Raw genomic sequence first — 19260 nt, forward strand, 5'->3', positions numbered from 1 at the left:
GCCAGTAATGCACCCAGTTTCCTTTTTCTTTTTCTTGCTCCTCTGATTTTCTTGAATTTCTTTGTGTCTTTTCAGCTGCTCTTGTCCATTTCTGCCAAAAAATTTCAGGTTAGATTTAATGAATGTGTTGAATCTGTAGATCAGTTTTAGGTACTGACATTAAACAGTATTGTCTTATAGCCTGTGAACATTGGATGTCTTTCCATTTATTTAGATCTTCATTAATTTCAACAGTGTTTTATACGTTTCAGAGTTACAAGTTTTATACCTTTTTTATTAAGCATATTCTCATGTATTTTATTGGTTTTGATGCTGTATGGAAGGGAAGAGTGTTCCTCAACCCTTTTTGGGTGCCTTGCTGTATCTAAAAATTAAATCTGATGAAGACTAACAAGAGAGAAGCATACAGATTCATTTTGTGTAAGTTTTAAATTGACATCAGAGTTTTCATAAGGAAATGAAGATGCCAAGAACCAGTTAGACTAGACTGTTAGCTTTGATGAAGAGTGGACAATTGGGAAGGACTTGAAAGGTCAGGGAGTGTAAGGTAAGTATACTTGACTGGGGGAACTTCAACAAGCCCTATTTGTTAGGATTCTTCTCAGTTTACCTTTGTCTTTAGAGAGAAAGATGCTGCTTTGCTCTAGGTATAGGGAGGGCACCTGTTAAATGAGGGTTTGAGGGAAGTAAGGGTAGGGGAATATCAGAGTGACCTTCCTGCTTCTGCTGTTTCTCAAACTCCTTCAACTTGAAGTATTCATTATGCCAAGGTGCCATATTTGGGGGCTGCGTGTCCTGAACTCCATCAATGCTATTATAGGTGGCATCATGTTCTTAATTTCACTTTTGGATTTTTTATTACAAGAGTGTAGAAATACAATTGATTTTTGTTTATTGACCTGCAACCTTGTATATACCCTGCAAGCTTGATAAACTTGTCTATTTGAATAGTTTTTAGTGAATACCTTGGGATTTTCTGCATTCAAGAGCATTGCATCTGAAAATAGAGATAGTTTTACATCTGTATTTCCAATGTGGATACCTTTTCTTTAATTTCTTTCTTAATTGTCCTTGTTTGAACCTTCAGTGCTATGTTGAAAAGTGGTCAGAAAGGGAATCCTTTTCTAGTTGTTTATCTTAGGAAGAATGGCTTACTCTTTTAAATATGATGTTAAGTGTGGATTTTTCATCGATGCCTTTTATCAAGTTTGAGAAATTTCCTTCTATTACTAGTTTGTTGAGTTTTGTTTGGCCCAGAAGGTTGTTAGATTGTGTCAAATGCATTTTCTGTGTCTATTGAGATGATCGTGGTGTTTTTGTTCTTTATTCTTTTGATTTATGGTTTATTACCTTAAATTATTTTCAGAGGATAAAATAACCATGTATTCTTTCGGGCATATGTATAATTTTGTCTACATACAGCTGGATTTGGTTTGCTGGAGAGGATTTTTATGTCTGTTCATAAGAGAATATAAGTCTGTAGTTTTCTTGTGATTGCTTTGTCTGTTGTTTTGTATTAAGACAATACTGTCCTTGTATAATAAGTAAGGAAATGTTCCCTCATCCTTGGAATAGTTTGTAAAGAATTGGCATTGATTCTTCATTAGATGTTTGCTGGTAGAATTCACCAGTAATGTCACTGAGGCCTTAGCGTTTCTTTGTGGGAAGTTTTTAATTATTAACTTAATCTAATCTTGTTCTTAGGTCTATTTAGATATTCTGGGTTTTTTTTTTTTCCAGTCAGTTTTGGTAGTTTTTTAGGAATTTGTCCACTTAATTTAAGCTATCTAATTTGTTGGCAAGTCGTTGGTTACGGTATTACCATAATCCCCTTTTCTTTCTGTGAAACCTCATAATGTCTTTTCTTTTTTTTTTTTTTTTTTTACTCCTAATTTTTTTCGAGTCTTTGCTCTTCTTTCTTAAGCTAAATTTTGTTGATCCTTTAAAAAAAACAGCTTTGGTTTTGCGTTTTCCTATATTTGTCTATTCTCTATTTTATTTATCCTCTCACCTTTATATTTTCTTTATTCTGCTTGTTTTAGGCTTAGGTTACTTTTTCAAGTATCTTTACCTGGTAGGTTAGTGATTTCAGGAATTTTTTTTGGTAATGTATGCATTTACTAATTCAGTAAATTTGTTTTATTAACTTTTCCTTATTGAGGTAAAATTGACATAAAATCATCCCCAAAGAGTACAATTCAATGGGATTTAATATATTCATAATGTTGAATAATCACTTCCCCTGTCTGGTCACAGAATCCCCACAAAGTGAAACCCCGTACTCATTAAGCATTACTCCCAATTTTTCTCTTCTTTGTGGCCCATTATACTTACCCAAAGTTCATAGTTTATATTATCACTCGTTCTTGGTAGTGTGCATTATGTGGGTTTGGACAAACATATAATGATGTGTCCATCACTATGGGATCATACAGAGTATTTTCATTGCCCTAAAAATTCTCTGTTCAGCCTATCCATCATCCCCATCCCTCAACCTCTGATCTTTTACTGTGTTCATAGTTGTGCCTTTTCCAGAATGTCATGCGTGTAGTTAGAATCATATACTATGTATCCTTCTCAGATTGACTTCTTTTCACTTCTTAATATGCACTTAAGGTTCCATCATGCCTTTTCTTGGCTCAGTGGTACATTTGTTGAAGTGCTTAAGAACATGGTGTTGTCAGGCTATCACAGTTTATTTATCCATTCGCCTACTGAAACCCATCTTGGTTGCTTTAGAGTTTTGGCAATTATAAATAAAGTTGCTATAAACATCTGTGTACAGGTTTTCATATAAGTTTTCAACTTTTTTGAGTAAATCCCAAGAAGCATGACTGCTGGATTGTATGGTAAGAGTATGTTTAGTTTTGTAAGAAATTAGTTTTATAAGAAATTGCCACCACATGGTTTTCCACAGGCTGTACCATTTTGCATTCCCACTAGTAATGTGTGAGAGTTCCTACATCCTTGCCCTTATTTGGTTGTTGTCAGTGTTTCAGATTTTGGCCATTCTAATTGGTGTGTAGTGGCATCTGTGGTTGTTTTTGTTTTTTGAGACAGAGCATGAGCGGGGGGAGGGGCAGAGAGAAGAGAGAATCTTAAGCAGGCTCCCTGTGATGCAGGGCTCTATCTCATGACTGGGAGATAGTGACCTGAAATCAAGAATCAGACGCTTAACCAACTAAGCCACCAAGGTGCCCTGGCATCTGTTTTGTTTCCATTTGCATTTCCTTGCTGTACCTGATGTGGAGCATCTTCTCATGTGCTTATTTGCCATCTGTACATTGTCTTCGGTGAGGTGTCTGTTAAGGCTTTGGCCCCCTTTATAAACTGTGTTGTTTGGGGTTTTTTTAGTTTTAAGAGTTCTTTGTATATTTTGGATAACTCTTATTAGATGTGTCTTTTGTGAATATTTTTTCATAGTCTGTGGCTTGTCTTCTCATTGTTGTAACATTAACATCTACCATAGTTCTGTTTTTTGTTTGATGCCCTTGTTCCTTGTTCCTTTTTTTGCCTTTCTTGCCTTTTCTGGCCTTTGTGGTTTAATTGAGTATTTTGTATGATTTTGTTTTCTCACCTTTATTATCATATCAAGTTACAACTTTTTTTCTAATTTTTTTTTTGTGGTTGCCCCTAGAGTTTTCTATATAGATTAATAATGATCCAAGTGAGCTTTCAAATAACACTATAGTATTTCATGGGTAGTATGAGTACTTTATAAGAACAAAAATACCCGTATTCCTTCTTCTAGTCCCTGGTATCATTACTATTACTCATTTCACTTGTACATGAGCATGCGTAAGAGTATACGTATATACACACATAAAATACACGTAAGCATACATAACCAACTTATTACTGTGATTTGGAACATATTAATTTGTTAGATCAATAAAATAAGTAAAATAAAGGTTTTTATTTTACCTTTACTTTTTCCTTCTTCTGTAATCTTGAGTTCTTTATGTAGATCTGAGTTTCTAACTTACATTTTTTCTTTCTTCCTATATAGCTTCTAAATATTTCTCAAAAGGCAAGTCTAGTTGCAACAGTTTCCTTCAATTTCTGTTTGTCTTAGAAAGTTTTTATTTTCTCTTCACTTTTGAAGGAGGATTTTATAGGGTACAGAATTCTAAGTTTGTGTTTTTTTTTCTCTTAACACTTTAAATTTTTCACTATACTTTTTTTGCTTCTATGGTTTCTAACAAAGCAGATGTAATTCTTACCTTTGCTCCTCTATATGTAAGGTATTTTTTTTTCTTTTATTTCTTTCAGGGTCTTTTCTTTATATTTGATTTTTTTTTGTAGTGTGAAAACATGTGTAGGGGTAGTTTTTTCTTTTACATTTATTCTGCTTTTCTCTGAGCTTTCTGGATCCACGGTTTAATGTTTGACATTAATTTGTAGAAATCATCATTCTTGTTAAAATATGTATTCTGTACCTTTTTCTTTTCCTTCTGGTATTCTTGTGCATATGGTACATCTTTTGTTGTTGCATAGTGCTTGGTTACTGTTTTATTTTAGTCTTTATTCTTGATATCTGTGTTTTTATGGTTCTACTGATGCATTCTCTAGTTCAGGGATTAATTTCATCAGCTGTTTCTAGTCTCCTGGTAAGCCCATTTAAAGACATTCTTAATACAGTGTTACTGATCTTTCATATTTATTTTAGGTTCTTTCTCAGGCTTTCCATCTCTCTGCTTATATTGCTCATCTGTTCTTGCATGCTGTCTGCTTTATTCATTAGACCCCTTAACATATTAATTGTTTTAATTTTTATTAAAAAATTAAAAAAAAATATTTATTTATTATTGAGAGACAGAGAGAGACAGTCCGTGAGCAGGGAAGGGGCAGAAAGAGAGGGAGACACAGACCTGAAGCAGGCTTCAGGCTCTGAGCTGTCAGCACAGAGCCTGACATGGGGCTCGAACTCACAAACTGAGAGATCATGACCTGAGCCAGAGTTGGATTAACCAACTGAGCCACCCAGCTGCCCCTACTTATTTTTATTTTAGAGTGTGTGCGTACGTGCATGCGAACTGGGTAGAGGGACAGAGGGGGAGATACAATCCCAAGCAGCCTTCACACCCAGCAGGCTCTCAGCACCATGAGATCATGGTGGTGAGGTCACGTCCTGAGCTGAAATCAAGAGTTGGATCCTCAACTGACTGAGCCACTCAGGTGCTTCTTAATTGTTGTTTTTGAATAGTTCTAGAATTCCTGCCTATCTGGTTCTGATGCTTGTACTGTCACTTGAAATTGTGTTTTTTGCTTTTTAGTATTATTATTTTTTCTTGATAGACATGATGTACGGGGTGAAAAATACAGTAAATAGATACATATAAACACTAACATATACACATACATGTTTATGTATATTTCTCAGTACCTCCCTTCTTACTGCCTTAGGTGGGATAGGATAGCTAGAGTTGGCTGGAATTGGGTATTTCCCTTGTTGCATATGGAATAGTAGACCTGACTGGAGTTGGGTATTTCCCTTCGCTGGGTCATTTGGCTCTGATAATACCTCATCAGGTTAGGCTCTGGGGAACTAGTTGCTCGATAGGGCGTGCCTTTTTGAGAACACAGTGCTCTGGATTTCTTTTCTGCTTCTGTTGCCTGAAGCACAAGGGGATTTTTCTCCAGTATTTATGTAGGAACCTGGTCTAATTCCTGGAGTTGTATCTTAAAATATTTTGGGCCCTCTCCTATGACTGAGTCCCCCTAGAGTTTTTAACCTCAGAATTGTCCACACTGAATCTCCAGCAGTTCAGGAGAATGAAACAGTTCAGGTTTTCCAACCTTGGCCCTGGTGTACAGGGTAGTTTTCTTTCATGAGTCTGTGTTCTGTGTTCTGTGACTCCCCGTATTCACCTGTCTCTCCAGTCTGGGGGGCAGTGATTTGTGTTGTGTCATTCCTTCTCTTACGTATCCGAGAAGACTTGGGTCAGCCTTTTACTTGTTAGTATTGAGTGATAACTTCCAAACTCCTTTTATGGGGAACTTTAAACACCTAACCCTTAAATAGCCTTTTTTATGTTGAAATCAACATGTGAGAAGAGTTGTTTGTGAATTAATTTATGTCATTTCAGATCGAATAGTTGTGTATTTTTCTATGATATGAATGGAATGGAGTAGCAGGAAATCCTAACTGAAATTGTTTTCATTAATTTTAATTTTCAGTTTCTGAAATACCTTAAAACTGCACTGACAGCTAATTTTTGTCCTATCTTTATTCATGTAGATTTGAAACCAAAATTGATTCATTTCATGTCACTGGCTTACCAGACAACTCAACAAAACCTCACCTCCTTTCTTCCTTGGATGATGCTACGTCACTCTTCCAAATTATATTTGAGATAAATCCGTTAGATGAAACTGCTGCTCAAAGGTGTATCATAGAAGCTGAACCTTTAGAAATGATATATGATGCAGTAAGCATTTTTAAATACCTAAGTTTTAATGCATTTCAGTTTACTTTGAGTTTGTGCCTAATGTTAATGATACTTACTTTAACAGAGAACGGTGAATAGTATAGTGGAATTTTTCAGACCTCCAAAAGAGGTAAATCTAGCACAGCTCACTTCAGCAACTTTGATTAAACTTGAAGAATTTCGTGACAAGACAGCAACAGGTAAGTGCCAGTATTAATGTTGTTATATTCAGCAGCAGCATATTGTATACTTAACTTTTAGTCATGTTTAACTTACTTTAGTAAACTGTACTTTAAATTTATGCTTCTGGATTAGAACAGTTTTGTTTAAACTAATTAGTACTTTTATATTTAAAATCAAATATAACGATCATTTCTTACACTCACGTCAAACTTATTACCACACTCAAGTTAATTGCAAATTTTGTTAGGATTTTTGCAATTCTGTTCATGAGGGAATAAACCTGTCTTTTTCCTTTCAGATAAGGAATTCCAGATATTAATATATTGGCCTCAGAAAATAAGAATTCTTGTTTTATTCTTGTGGAGAGTTTTTATAAGATTGGGTGTTACTTCCTCCTTCAGTATTTGGCCTAATTGAACAGTAAAACCATATAGGCTTGGAGGTTTCATTGTGGAAGATTTTAAGCTACAGATTCCATTTTTAAAATATATTAAAAAAATACATTTTTAGGGACACCTGGGTGGCTCAGTTGGTTAAGCCTCTGACTGTGTATTTCACCTCAGGTCAGGATCTCATGGTTTGTGAGTTCAAGCCCTGCATCGGATTCTGTGCTTACAGCTCAGAGCCTGGAGCCTGCTTTGGATTCTGTGTCTCCCTCGGACTCTGCCCCTACCCCATTTATGCTCTGTCTCAAAAACAAATAAACGTTAAAAAAGTTTTTTTTTTTAACTTAGAGAAAGTTTAGTTAATATAGAATGCCTGTTTTATGAAACTTATTAGCTTCCAATGATGAGTGCTTTCCTTTTTATTTGCCCTGCATTTATTTGTGTGTTTAAAGTTTTTTCACGGTCCACATTCACTTGAGCAATTAATAAAAGATATTAAATTTTTCTTCTTTCTAAAGTAATCTGGGCAGAGCGCCTGGGTGGCTTAGTAGTCAGTTAAGCATCTAACTTGATTTTTGACTCCGGTCATGATCTCAAGTTTGTGAGTTCGAGCCCTGCATCAGGCTCTGCACTAGCATTGCGGAGCCTCCTTGGGATTCTCTCTCTCCCTCGCTCTGCCCTTCCCCTTGCTTGCATGCACTCTCTCTGTCTCTCTCTCAAAAAATCAAACATTAAAAAAATAATCTGGCATTTTTTCATTTCAGTCTTCTAAGACCTCTGTAGTTGTCAGTGATTTCTAGGAAAGTGTTAATATTGATTAATGTCAGCAGCTGGGATGTGACTTTACCAAGTGTCCCTTAAGTCAAAATCTTACCGGTTAAGAGTTTTAAGTTGTCTTACTGTATCGTGCTTTTCCAGGTTCAGTGTAATTTTTGAAGAGCCAGATGGATTAAAAAAAACCACAGGAACAGAGCTCTTTGGTTTTTCAATCACATATTTTCTTTACATAATTCAAAGAAGGCTCGTTTTGTTTTTGCTTCCATAATGTTACTTCTGTTCTGACTGTAACTAAAAACTGCCTTTGAAACAATGAACTCCTCCTCTCTCTCCCACCCTCCAAATATACCAGGCATTTAATCTTTCTGACATTTCTATAGATTCTTAAAAGTTTTATTTTTGTTTTTGGTAGTATCTTTCCTGTTGTCAGTGTCTCCTCAAAATCTGAGATTATTGCATAGACTGCTTTTTAGCTATTTTTGACATTTTAATTCTTGGGTGAAATTCTCACTTGAGTGGTTTCCAATTTTAATGTCAAAGTGTTAGCTTTAGAACCCCATTTTTGTTAAGTCTGGATTATATCTCTAATTGAAATCAGGATTCATTTAGTTCTGCCTGTCACAAAATATAACATGAAATTGTCATTTTTCTCCCACCCTTTCCTTTGTATTCACTTTATCTTTGTTGGTAAAAATGAGATGTGCTAATATGATTCTCCTGTTTTTTCTTTCTCCTAAGAGAAAAGATTTTAGCCAAGTAAAAAATTCACTTCATGTTTTGATGAGACCTTCAAGAGCTGTCTAACTAGTTTAAGCATCATATCATTAGGCTCCATTACCTCTCAGTTTTATGATTGCATTTTGAATACATTATTCACTTTTTCACGGAGATCTGGGCATTATGTTTTTCATATTAGTGCCTTCTATGGTTTTTACTCATTTTCCCCATGATTTTCTCCATCTGAGTATGTTTTATATTAGATTGCAGATAATTAATTACCTTAATTCTAGAAGCTGTAGGGTTTGCATTTACCCATCTACTGTTAAAATCTCACATGCCATTTATAGTTCAAATTCTGTGTATTAGTATAATACATACTCAGTAGAATTCATAAGCATAAGGTCAAACCTGTTTTCTGATTGATTCTTCCTAATTGTAGAAACCATTACTTGTTATTGTTAAATATGAATGCATTGTGTTGGAGACTTACCATATTCCTTCAGATTTGTAGACATTTATTTCCTAAGATTTGTTTTCCTAAGCTTTTTTTACTTAGGAAAGAATTACCAAAATAGTAAATATCCACTGTATAAACTTCAGATGTTATGGAAGTATTTTAGAAAGTGGAGGTCTTTAGTATATTACCATCGAAAGGTAACAGACTTCACAATTTGAAGTCTATTCTTCTAATTCTGTTTCCTTCTGTACACAAATAGTATTAATTATTATGTAGAATAAATGCTAATCGTATGAAAAAGTGGGGTGCTACTATGTTCTTGAATTTTAAAAAAATCAGTAAATTACTTTTAATATTTTTCCAGAAAGTTAAAATTTACTAATTTGGGAAGAGACTTACCTGCTAAGAGCTTTATATATTTTGGTTCTTCATTCATTCCCCCCTTCCATTTTTGATTTTTTTTTCCTATATTAGCCTCTATTATTATCTTCTTCCTATATAACCTGATTTGTTTCTTGTATTCTTCATTTTTTCTTAGGAGTGAAGGTTTTCAGATCTTTTCCTTTTTTGTCAAGTAGGGGGATCAGCTTACAGAACACACACATGTATGTAGTTACCCTTGTCAAATGTGGTCGTTCTGACAAATATGGTCATTTAGTGAAACCTTTCTTTTGACATGTAAGGCTTGCAGGGAGTATCTAGGGACTTGGATTTGTAGAATCAGGCATATATGAAACAGATTACATTGGATGAGGAAGTCTTAAAACAGAAATGGAAATGAGGGTAGAGAAATGCTTAACAGGAGATGGAGTATCTTGAATGCTAGATTGTCCCTTCTGGCTGCTTCTTGAGACTGTCATACCTGCCTCAGCAAACAAACCTCGGTAAAACCACATTGTCTGTGTTTGAATACAGATCATTTGGGGGGGAAAAATTAACAACTGTGCTTTGAGTCAGTTCTGTACTTCAGTTCCAAGCTTATTAAATGTTTCATAGAACATAATTTTAAAAAATCTATATGTACCCGGTTTTACTCAAATGGAGTTTGTGGGTCAAATACATTTATTTGAGGAATCAGTCCAATTTTGTACTCACTTATGTTTAATCAGGAGTGAGTATACACACACATTGACTAACAAATATTTTTATTTTATATTAAAAATATTTTGCTCAAAGTATTTTTAAAATTAATACTAATTTCACATTATTTTCTGTTCAAATTTTCTGCAGGTCTACTATATATTATTGAAACACAGAAAGTTCTTGATCTCAAAATTGATTTGAAGGCTTCATACGTTATTATCCCACAGGATGGAATTTTTAGCCCTACGTCAAATTTACTTATTTTGGATCTTGGTCATCTAAAGGTATATAGTAATACTTGTTTTATATTATGACATTTAAGGTGTTTCTCTGTTTAAAATGTATTTTGTTTTAAAACAGTTTGATTTGCTATATTGATTATTAAATTAGGTAGCTTCTAGAATTTGAAAATTCTTCCTTTCTAGTAAATAATGTGAAGATTTATTTAATTAGGTAGTTTCCCTACATTTCTAGTAGCAAAATTATCATTTGAAATCTGCAGGTGAGGAGTAAACCTAAAAATTATATTTATAGGGGCGTCTAGGTGGCTTAGTCAGTTAAGTGTCCAACTTCAGATAGTTGGTGAGTTCGAGCCCCACGTTGGGCTCTGTGCCAACAGATCAGAGCCTGGAGCTGCTTCAGATTCTGTCTCTCCCACTCTCTCTGCTCCTCCCCTGCTCGCTCTCTCTCTCTCTGTCTCTCTCTCTCTCTCAAAAATAAATAATAAAACATTTAAAAAAATTAAAAAAAATTATGTTTACAGAATTTGATAGTAGTGCTTTCCTTTTCAATTTAAATTTGCTACTTGACTGAAATATATCAGATGGGAGGGAGTTCTGGAAATAATCAAATACATCTTTATCCTTCTGAAACTTTTTGCATGTATAACTTTAGATATTGATGTTTTAATAGTTCTGTTAAATCTTAATTTGAGAGATGTTCTTCTTGCATTTACCTAAGTCATTTCCCTTTCCATCCAACTATGTACATTTTTTTCCCGCAGTTTTGAATAGAGAATATTTTGTGTGTGTTTCTAGATCTGCATGGTTCTCTATGGTACCCATTGGCCACATGTGATTGTTTATGATGAGTAAAATTAAGTAACATAAAAATTAGTTCTTTAGTCATATGAGTCACATTCAAGAATTAAAATAGTCACAAGTGACTTGTGTCTATTCTGTCAATACAGAGATAATAATGCCATCCTTGTAGAAAGTTCTCTTAGACCACATTACTGTAGATCATTAAATGTAGATTAAATAGCTGTAACAATTTAAATACTCACGAGGGATGGATGATATTGGCATGCTTTCTGGCTACCCAACAAATATATGCCTTTCCTTGATATTGTCCTTTATTCTATGTTTTTACTCTTGAGTTATTAATTATGTACATGTTTACTGGATTTATATTTATAATAAGCTTTATACACTTAATTATTTATAGTTTACTTTAGCCATGGAATTGTTTCAAGGGTAGTGTAGTATAGTAGAACGAGCATAACATCAAGAATAAGGTGTCTAGTTTTGTGATCTTAGGCAATTTACTTAACCTACCTTTCAGAGATAATCAGTTTTGATAGTCTGTGGCACATGAGCTGTATAAAATAGAGGTGAAAATGTTAAGGTAAGTACACACACACACACACACACACACACATACATATGAATGTGTAAGATCTTTATATATGGCAGTAGAGTGATTTTCAGAAGGTTAAGTGAAAAACGTATTGTGTATGGTACGTTAAGAAGGGGGTGGTACAAATATAACTTTGTTGGGGTTGTATAAATGGCCAAGTTGGGACTACAGTTCAGTTATTCTAATACTTAATTCTGGATTCTTCTTCTTATAAAAGTATCTAAATATCTGTCATTATGCCATAGAAACATTTTGTAGGCTACACATGTCTCAATTTGTTTTTAATAAAAAGGCTTCTTGTCAGATCTTAAAAAGTTTTAAATGTTTTATTCTCTAGGATTGGCTCGGTTTTCCTCTGTTAATATATGCAATTGAGAAATATAACTTAATGTGTAAAAATTTACTTTGTACCTGGTCTTTTTGTTAGACATGTCATAGATAAAGACATTTCTATTAGCCTTTTATGTCAACTTACAAATCTTTTATTAAAATTTTATGTTATAGTCTTAAAGATAAAAAATTTATATTTTAATTTTGAAGTATTTTGCATCATCTAAACTATTAAAATTAACTTCAAGGTGACAAGCAAAAGTCGTTTGGAGTTACCAGATATGAAACAAGGTGGGGCCAGACTTGAAGAGATAATGCATAGAGCTTATGATTCCTTTGATGTTCAGCTTACAAGCATACAGCTGCTTTACAGCACAGTTGGTAAGTATATAATGGATTATTTAGTGATTCATTTGGTGGCAATGATTAGGTTTTTAGACAGTTTCTCTGAAGACCTTCATCCCAAATACATTAGAACATTTATATTTTCGAATTAGAAGTAATAGTAGTTGCGCCTGGGTGGCTCAGTCGGTTGCATGTCCCACTCTTGATTTCCGTTCGGGTCAAGATCTCATGGTTTGTGAGTTCAAGCCCTACATCCGACTCTGTACTGATAGCACAGAGCCTGCTTAGAATTCTCTCTCTCCTCTCTCTCTGCCCCTCCCCTGCTTGCTCTCTGGCTCACTCTCAAATAAACATCTAAAAAAAAAGGTTAAAAAGGTCATAGGGGGCACCTGGGTGGCTCAGTCAGTTGGGAAGCTGACTTCAGCTCAGGTCATGATCTCACAGCTCATGAGTTTGAGTCCCGTGTCAGGCTCTGTGCTCAGAGCCTGGAGCCTGCTTCACATTCTGTGTCTCCCTGTTTCTCTGCCCCTCACCTGCTCACATTCTGTCTCTCTCTTTCAAACATAAACATTAAAAAAAATTTTTTTTTAAAGTAATAGTAGATATTGCCTAGGACCAGTATCTCAGGTACCTGGTTTTTATCCCTCAAGAGACATTATTAAAGTCTGGAGACGTTTTGGTGGTCACTGCTGATGAGTAGGTGCACTACTAGCATCTAGTGAGAGGAGGACAGGGATGCTTCTACTAAACATCATACAGTGTAGAGGAAAGCACCCCCCCCACACACACACACACACTTATTTGGCCCAGATGTCAGTAGTGCTGAGATGGAGAAATCCTTTGGACCAGGTTGGAAAACCTTGGCACATATTTAAAGTATTTATTTTATACAGAATAATCACAAGAGGCTGCTCAAGGCCAGAGGCAACCGATCTAGGGCCTCTGACCACCCAGGCCTTAAATAGCCAGATAGAGACTGAGGAGGGTCTTAGGAGGACTGAGGAGGGTATCCTAGGCATACCTTTACTCCGTTCACTCTGATGTACTAATCAGGAGTCTCTGATCCAGATCTAGTTTTAAGATAAAGTCAGCAGCCAGAAATTCACTTGTAAAGAACCACTAAAGTAGATAGAGATCCAAGACTAGTTTGAGCCCTCTTTCTACAGGGTCATACTGTTGATGATTCCATGGAGTGTTAGGTGTTAGTAAACATTTAGATAATTCAACAGAATTGGATTGGTGGCTGTTCTAGAGATCTGTATATGTGTGTATATGGTCAAATTTTAATTATCTGAGCTAACTAATAAAAAAGGAAGCAATGAGAACCCAAAATAGTAGTTATTAGAAGTATTGATTTATATAGTATTGGTACATTTTAATTTTTTTTTTTTTAACTAAAACTGCTTTGAGATAATAAACTTGATTTCTGTTTTTGTCAGATTCCAGTTGGTGTAGAAGAAACCCAGAAGTGTAGTGGGTGGCAAATATAAATTGTTTATAGAAAATCCATAAATTTTTCTCAGGGAATAAATTACAGTATTTTGGTATGTTTGCTACATTTTTGTCATTTTTAAAGTCCATGCACCATACTTAATATTGACATGCTTTTTGAAAAAAAAATTTAAAGTATTCCATTGTTATCTGAAAATTACTGGAATTCCTTGGAATTGTTCTTGATAAGCACTAACTCTTCTTAAATAATCTTTTTTGAGCAAGATATTTTTGACATTGGGGCTACTTTAGGTGATTGTCATAAACTTTCATGATAAATACTGAATCACATGCTTCTGAATATTTTCTGTGAATTGAGAAGAAAATATTTATCTCAATACTGTTGGAATTTAAAAAATTGTAAGAGTTCATTTTACCACCTTTCTTTACATCTAATCATTCATTGGCTTGTTTTTCCTTGACTGGGAACTTTATTGGACCTAAGGAATGATTAGGTTCAAATGAGGTAACGTAAATGAGGATGCATTGTCACATACATTTCATGTTAGGAGATGTGGATGTAGATTTCAGATTTTATCACACACTAGCCTTTGACCATAAGTAAGTTAATAAATTCCTGTGAATCTGTTTTTTAAAATGGGATGATTAAATATCATTGTGAGAATTAAGTGAAAATTAAAACATTGCCTAGAATAGCTCTTAACAAATCTTGAATAACTGGTAGCTTTTATTGACAGAAAAGAGCTGTGCTTTTCTCTGCCTTTTTCATGATTGCCTTAGAGCCATGTTGTTTTTTGGGTAAAGTAGTCTGGTTGGTGTAGCAACTGTAAATGGATGCACAGATTTGATTAAACTATATTGTTGGTTTTTTTTTGTATTTTGTTTTTAATTTTAGAGCACGCAAGCTGGGAAGAGGGGCAGAAGGAAGGAGGGAGGGAGGGGGGGGGGGAGGGAAGAGAATATGAATCGCAAGCAGACTCCAAGCACGGAACCTGATGCAGGGCTCGATCCTATGACCCTAGGATCATGACCTGACCAAAAATCAAGAGTCACAGAGTCAATCAACTGAGCCATCTAGGTGCCCCTAACTATATTGTTGGTTTTTAGTAAGTATTTTCTTCATATTGAAACAAAGTCTTTGAAGTAGTAGAAGGAAAATGTTGAAAGGGAAAAGAATTTACCTGTTGATTATATGTACTGGGGAAGGTGGCTTTAAGATTGTCTGGATATAGGAAGAATTTCCCATATCATGCAGTGTATGACTACAAAGTATTCATAGTAATTTTAGGCTTAATGTGTTTTTCAAATTGTACATGTGCTAAATAAACATGTACTGTTTTCCACAATTAGGTGATAATTGGAAAGAAGCTCGAAAACTTAATGTATCTACACAACATATTTTGATACCTATGCACTTCAATGTGGAACTTGCTAAGGCCATGGTTTTTATGGATATAAGGATGCCCAAGTATGTATTGTCTGTTTTATGTGATTGTAGATTTTCTTAGAAATTCCTTAGCTGAGGAGATACCATATTTCATTGTTGTTGGTTTTTTTTGGTGGTAAAATGTACATTAACATAAATTTTACCTTTTCTAAGTGTATAATTCAGTGGCATTAAGTACATTCACATTGTTGGGTGACCACCATCACCATCCATCTCCAGAACTTTGTCATTTTCCCACACTGCAATTCAGCACTTGTCAAACAATAATGCCCCATTCCACCATACCCCAGCCCATGGCAATCACCATTATATGTTACGTCTCGATAAATTGGTTACTCTGGGTAACTTATATAAATGGAATCATGCAGTATTTGCCCTTTTGTGTCTGAGTTATTGCACATAGCATAGCGTCTTCAAGGTTGATCCATGTTGTAGCATATGTCAGAATTTCATTTAAGGCTGAAAAATACTCTGTTGTGCATGTATACATATCACATTTATTGGTTCGTCTGTCAATGGACATTTGGGTCATTGTAATGAAGTTGGGCTCTGGTAACAATACTGTTACATTCACAATGCTGTGAAGATTGATAGAGAACTATTTAAGTCCTTGCTGTAATTTTTTTTGTGTATATATCCACAAGTAGAATTGCTGGATCATATGATAATTCTGTTTTTAATTTTTTGAGGAACTGGCCTATGTTTTCCATAGCAGCTATACCATTTTATCTTTCCACCAGCAGTACACAAGGATTCCAATTTCCCCACCTCTTCAGCACTTTTCTTATTTTAAAAATTGTCCTCTGTAGTAGGTATGAAGTAGTATCAAATTATAGTTTTGAGTTGCATTTCTCTATTCATTACTGATTAGGTAATTTTCAGGTATTTCTTGGCAGTTTATACATTTCATTGGAGAAATGTTTATTCAAGTCCTTTGCCCATCTATAATTGGGATTTGTTTTGTTTTGTTTTTTTAAATGCATTCTGTATACTAACTCCTTACTGGAGAGATGATTTGCAAATATTTTGTTTTGTGGATTGGCTTGCCTTACGTATCACTCTTTTAAGAGTGTCCTTTGCTCAGAAGTTGTAAATATAAAGTCCAATTTTTTTCTAAATTGAAATCCAAGTTAACATATAGTGTAATAATGATTTCAGGAATAGAATTCAGTGATTTATCACGTACATATAACACCCAATGCTAATCCTAACAAGTGTCCTCCTTAATGCCCCTCACCCTTTTATCACTACCCCTTCCCACACTCAACACCCTACCAGCAACTTTCAGTTTATTTTTTGTATTTAAAGTCTTATGATTTATCTCCCTTGCTGTTTTTATATTATTTTTGCATCCCTTCCCCTGTGTTCATCTGTTTTGTATCTTAAATTCCACATGACTGAAATCATTTATTTGTCTTTCTCTTGACTGACTTATTTTGCTTAGCATAATACACTCTAGTTCCATCCATGTTGTTGCAAATGGTAAGATTTCATTCTTTTTGATTGCCAAGTAATACTCCATTGTGTATGTATACCACATCTTTATCCATTCATCAGTCAATGGACATTTGGGCTCTTTCCATACTTTGGCTGTTGTCGAAAGCACTGCTATAAACGTTGGGGTGCATGTGCCCCTTTGAATCAGTACTCCTGTATCCTTTGGGTAAATATCTACTAGGGCAGTTGCTGGGTCGTAGGGTAATTCTGTTTTTTTCAAAATTTTGTGAGAAACCTCCATACCATTTTCCAGAGTGGCTGTGCCAGTTTGCATTCCCACCAGCAATGCAAAGAGGTTCCTCTTTCTCCGCATCCTCTCCAGCATCTATTGTTTCCTGAGTTGTTAATTTCACCCATGCTGACAGGTGTGAGGTGGGATCTCATTGTGGTTTTGATTTGTATTTCCCTGATGATGAGTGATGGTGAGCATTTTTTCATGTGTTAGCCATCTGGATGTCTTCTTTGGAAAAGTGTCTATTGATGTCTTTTACCCATTTCTTCACTGGATTGTTTTTTGGGTGTCGAGTTTGTAAGTTCTTAATAGGTCTTAGATACTAATCCCTTATCTGATGTGTCATTTGCAAATGTCTTCTCCCATTCTGTTCATTGCCTTTTAGTTTTGCTGATTGTTTCCTTCATCCTGCAGAAACTTTTTATCTTGATGAGGTCCCAGTAGTTCATTTTTGCTTTTGTTTCCCTTGCCTCTGGAGACATGGCAAGTAAGAAATTGCTGTGGCTGAGGTAAAAAGGTTGTTGCCTGTTTTCTCCTCTAGGATTTTGAGGGCTTCCTGTCTTACATTTAGGTCTTTCATGCATTTTGAGTTTATTTTTGTGTATGGTGTAAGAAAGTGGTCCAGGTTCATTCTTCTCTATGTCACTGTTTGCTTTTCCCAACACCATTTGCTGATGAGACTATCTTTTTTCTATTGGATATTCTTTCCTGCTTTGTCAAAGATTAGTTGGCCATATGTCTTTGGGTGCGTTGCTGGGTTCTCTCTTCTTTTCCAATGATCTGTGTGTCTGTTCTTGTCTCAGTATCGTACTGTCTCGATGACTACTGCTTTGTAATATAGCTTGAAGTCCGGAATTAATGATGCCTCCAGCTTTGGTTTTCTTTTTCAGGACTTCTTTGGTTATTCAGGGTCTTTTCTGGTTCCATATAAGTCTTAGGGTTTTTTTTTTAAGTTCTGTGAAGAATGCTGGTGTTACCTTGATAGGGATTGCATTGAATATGTAGATTGCTTCGGGTAGTACTGACTCGATAAGGTCCCATTTATCTGTTGCCTGTGCTTTTGGTGTTATATCCAAGAAATCAGTGTGAAATTCAACATCGTGAAACTTCTGTGTATTTTCTATAAATATTTTATACTTGAAGCTTTCATATGTAGGTCTTTGATGCACTTGGAGTTTTTTGGCTATGGTATAAGGTATAGACCCAGCTTCTTTCTTTTGCATATCTGATTTGCCCAGTACCATTTATTGAAAAGACTGATCTTTTTCCATTGAGTAGTCTTTGTTGAAAAACATTTGAGGGGTGCCTGAGTGGCTCAGTCAGTTAGGCCTCTGACTTTGGCTCAGGTCATGATCTTAACAGTTTGTGAGTTCGAGCTCCACAACAGGCTCTTTGCTGACAGCTCAGAGCCTGGAGCCTGCTTCGGATTCTGTGTCTCCCTGTCTCTTTGTGCCTTCCCTGCTCGCGCATGCTCGCGCGCGCTCTCTCTCTCTCAAAACTAAATACACGTTAAAAAAATTAAAAAAGAAAAATAACATTTGATGATATATATGAGGATTTATTTCTGGGCTTTCCATTCTGTTTCCTTTGTATTTCTGTCTTTATGCCAGAGCCACACTGTTGTGATTACTGTTAGCTTTGTGGTAAGTTTTGAAATCAGGAGTATGAATCATCCAGCTTTGTTCATTTTCTAGATTATTTTGGCTATTTAGGCTCCTTTGAGATTCCATATGAATTATAGGGTGGATTTTCTGTTGTTATAAAAGATGTCATTTTGATTTTGATATGGATTGCATTGAATGTGTAACTGCTTTGAGTAATGACATCTTAAGATATTAAATCTTCCAGTCCATGAACATGAGATGTCTTTCCATTTCTTTGTGTTTTCTATAATTTCTTTCAGCAGCATTTTGGTAGTTGTCAGTGTTTGTCTTTTTCTTCCTTGGTTGTTTATTCTTTTTTGATGGTGTTCTAAATGGAATTTTCTTAATACCTTTTTTGGATTATATTTATTGTTACTCTATAGCAATTGATTTTTCTGAGTTGATTTTAATATTCTGCAACTTTGCTGAATTCGTTTATTTCTAACTTTGTGTGTGCATGCATGTAACTATTAGGATTTTCTACATGTTCGTTTTTATAATTTTTTTTAATGTTTATTTTTGACAGAGACAGAGCACGAGTGGGGGAGGGGCAGAGAGAGAGGGAGACAGAATCCGAAGCAGGCTCTGAGCTGTCAGCACAGAGCCTGACACGGGGCTTGAACTCACAGACTGCAAGAT

The 19260-nt window shown here is 35.2% G+C and overlaps 1 protein-coding gene across 3 annotated transcripts in view; it reads left to right on the top strand.

Moving 5' to 3' along the window:
- Positions 1 to 19260, top strand: part of VPS13A (vacuolar protein sorting 13 homolog A) — a 264231-nt gene that overhangs the window by 53914 nt on the left and 191057 nt on the right. For all 3 annotated transcript variants that reach the window (XM_043565725.1, XM_043565727.1, XM_043565726.1), the window contains exons 18-22: positions 6242 to 6431; positions 6517 to 6631; positions 10185 to 10321; positions 12254 to 12386; positions 15153 to 15270. In XM_043565725.1, the coding sequence (XP_043421660.1) occupies positions 6242 to 6431; positions 6517 to 6631; positions 10185 to 10321; positions 12254 to 12386; positions 15153 to 15270 (693 nt within the window). The remainder of the gene's footprint in view (positions 1 to 6241; positions 6432 to 6516; positions 6632 to 10184; positions 10322 to 12253; positions 12387 to 15152; positions 15271 to 19260) is intronic.

Source organism: Prionailurus bengalensis, chromosome D4, assembly GCF_016509475.1.
Source record: "Prionailurus bengalensis isolate Pbe53 chromosome D4, Fcat_Pben_1.1_paternal_pri, whole genome shotgun sequence".
In the NCBI taxonomy this organism is placed as follows: domain Eukaryota; kingdom Metazoa; phylum Chordata; class Mammalia; order Carnivora; family Felidae; genus Prionailurus; species Prionailurus bengalensis.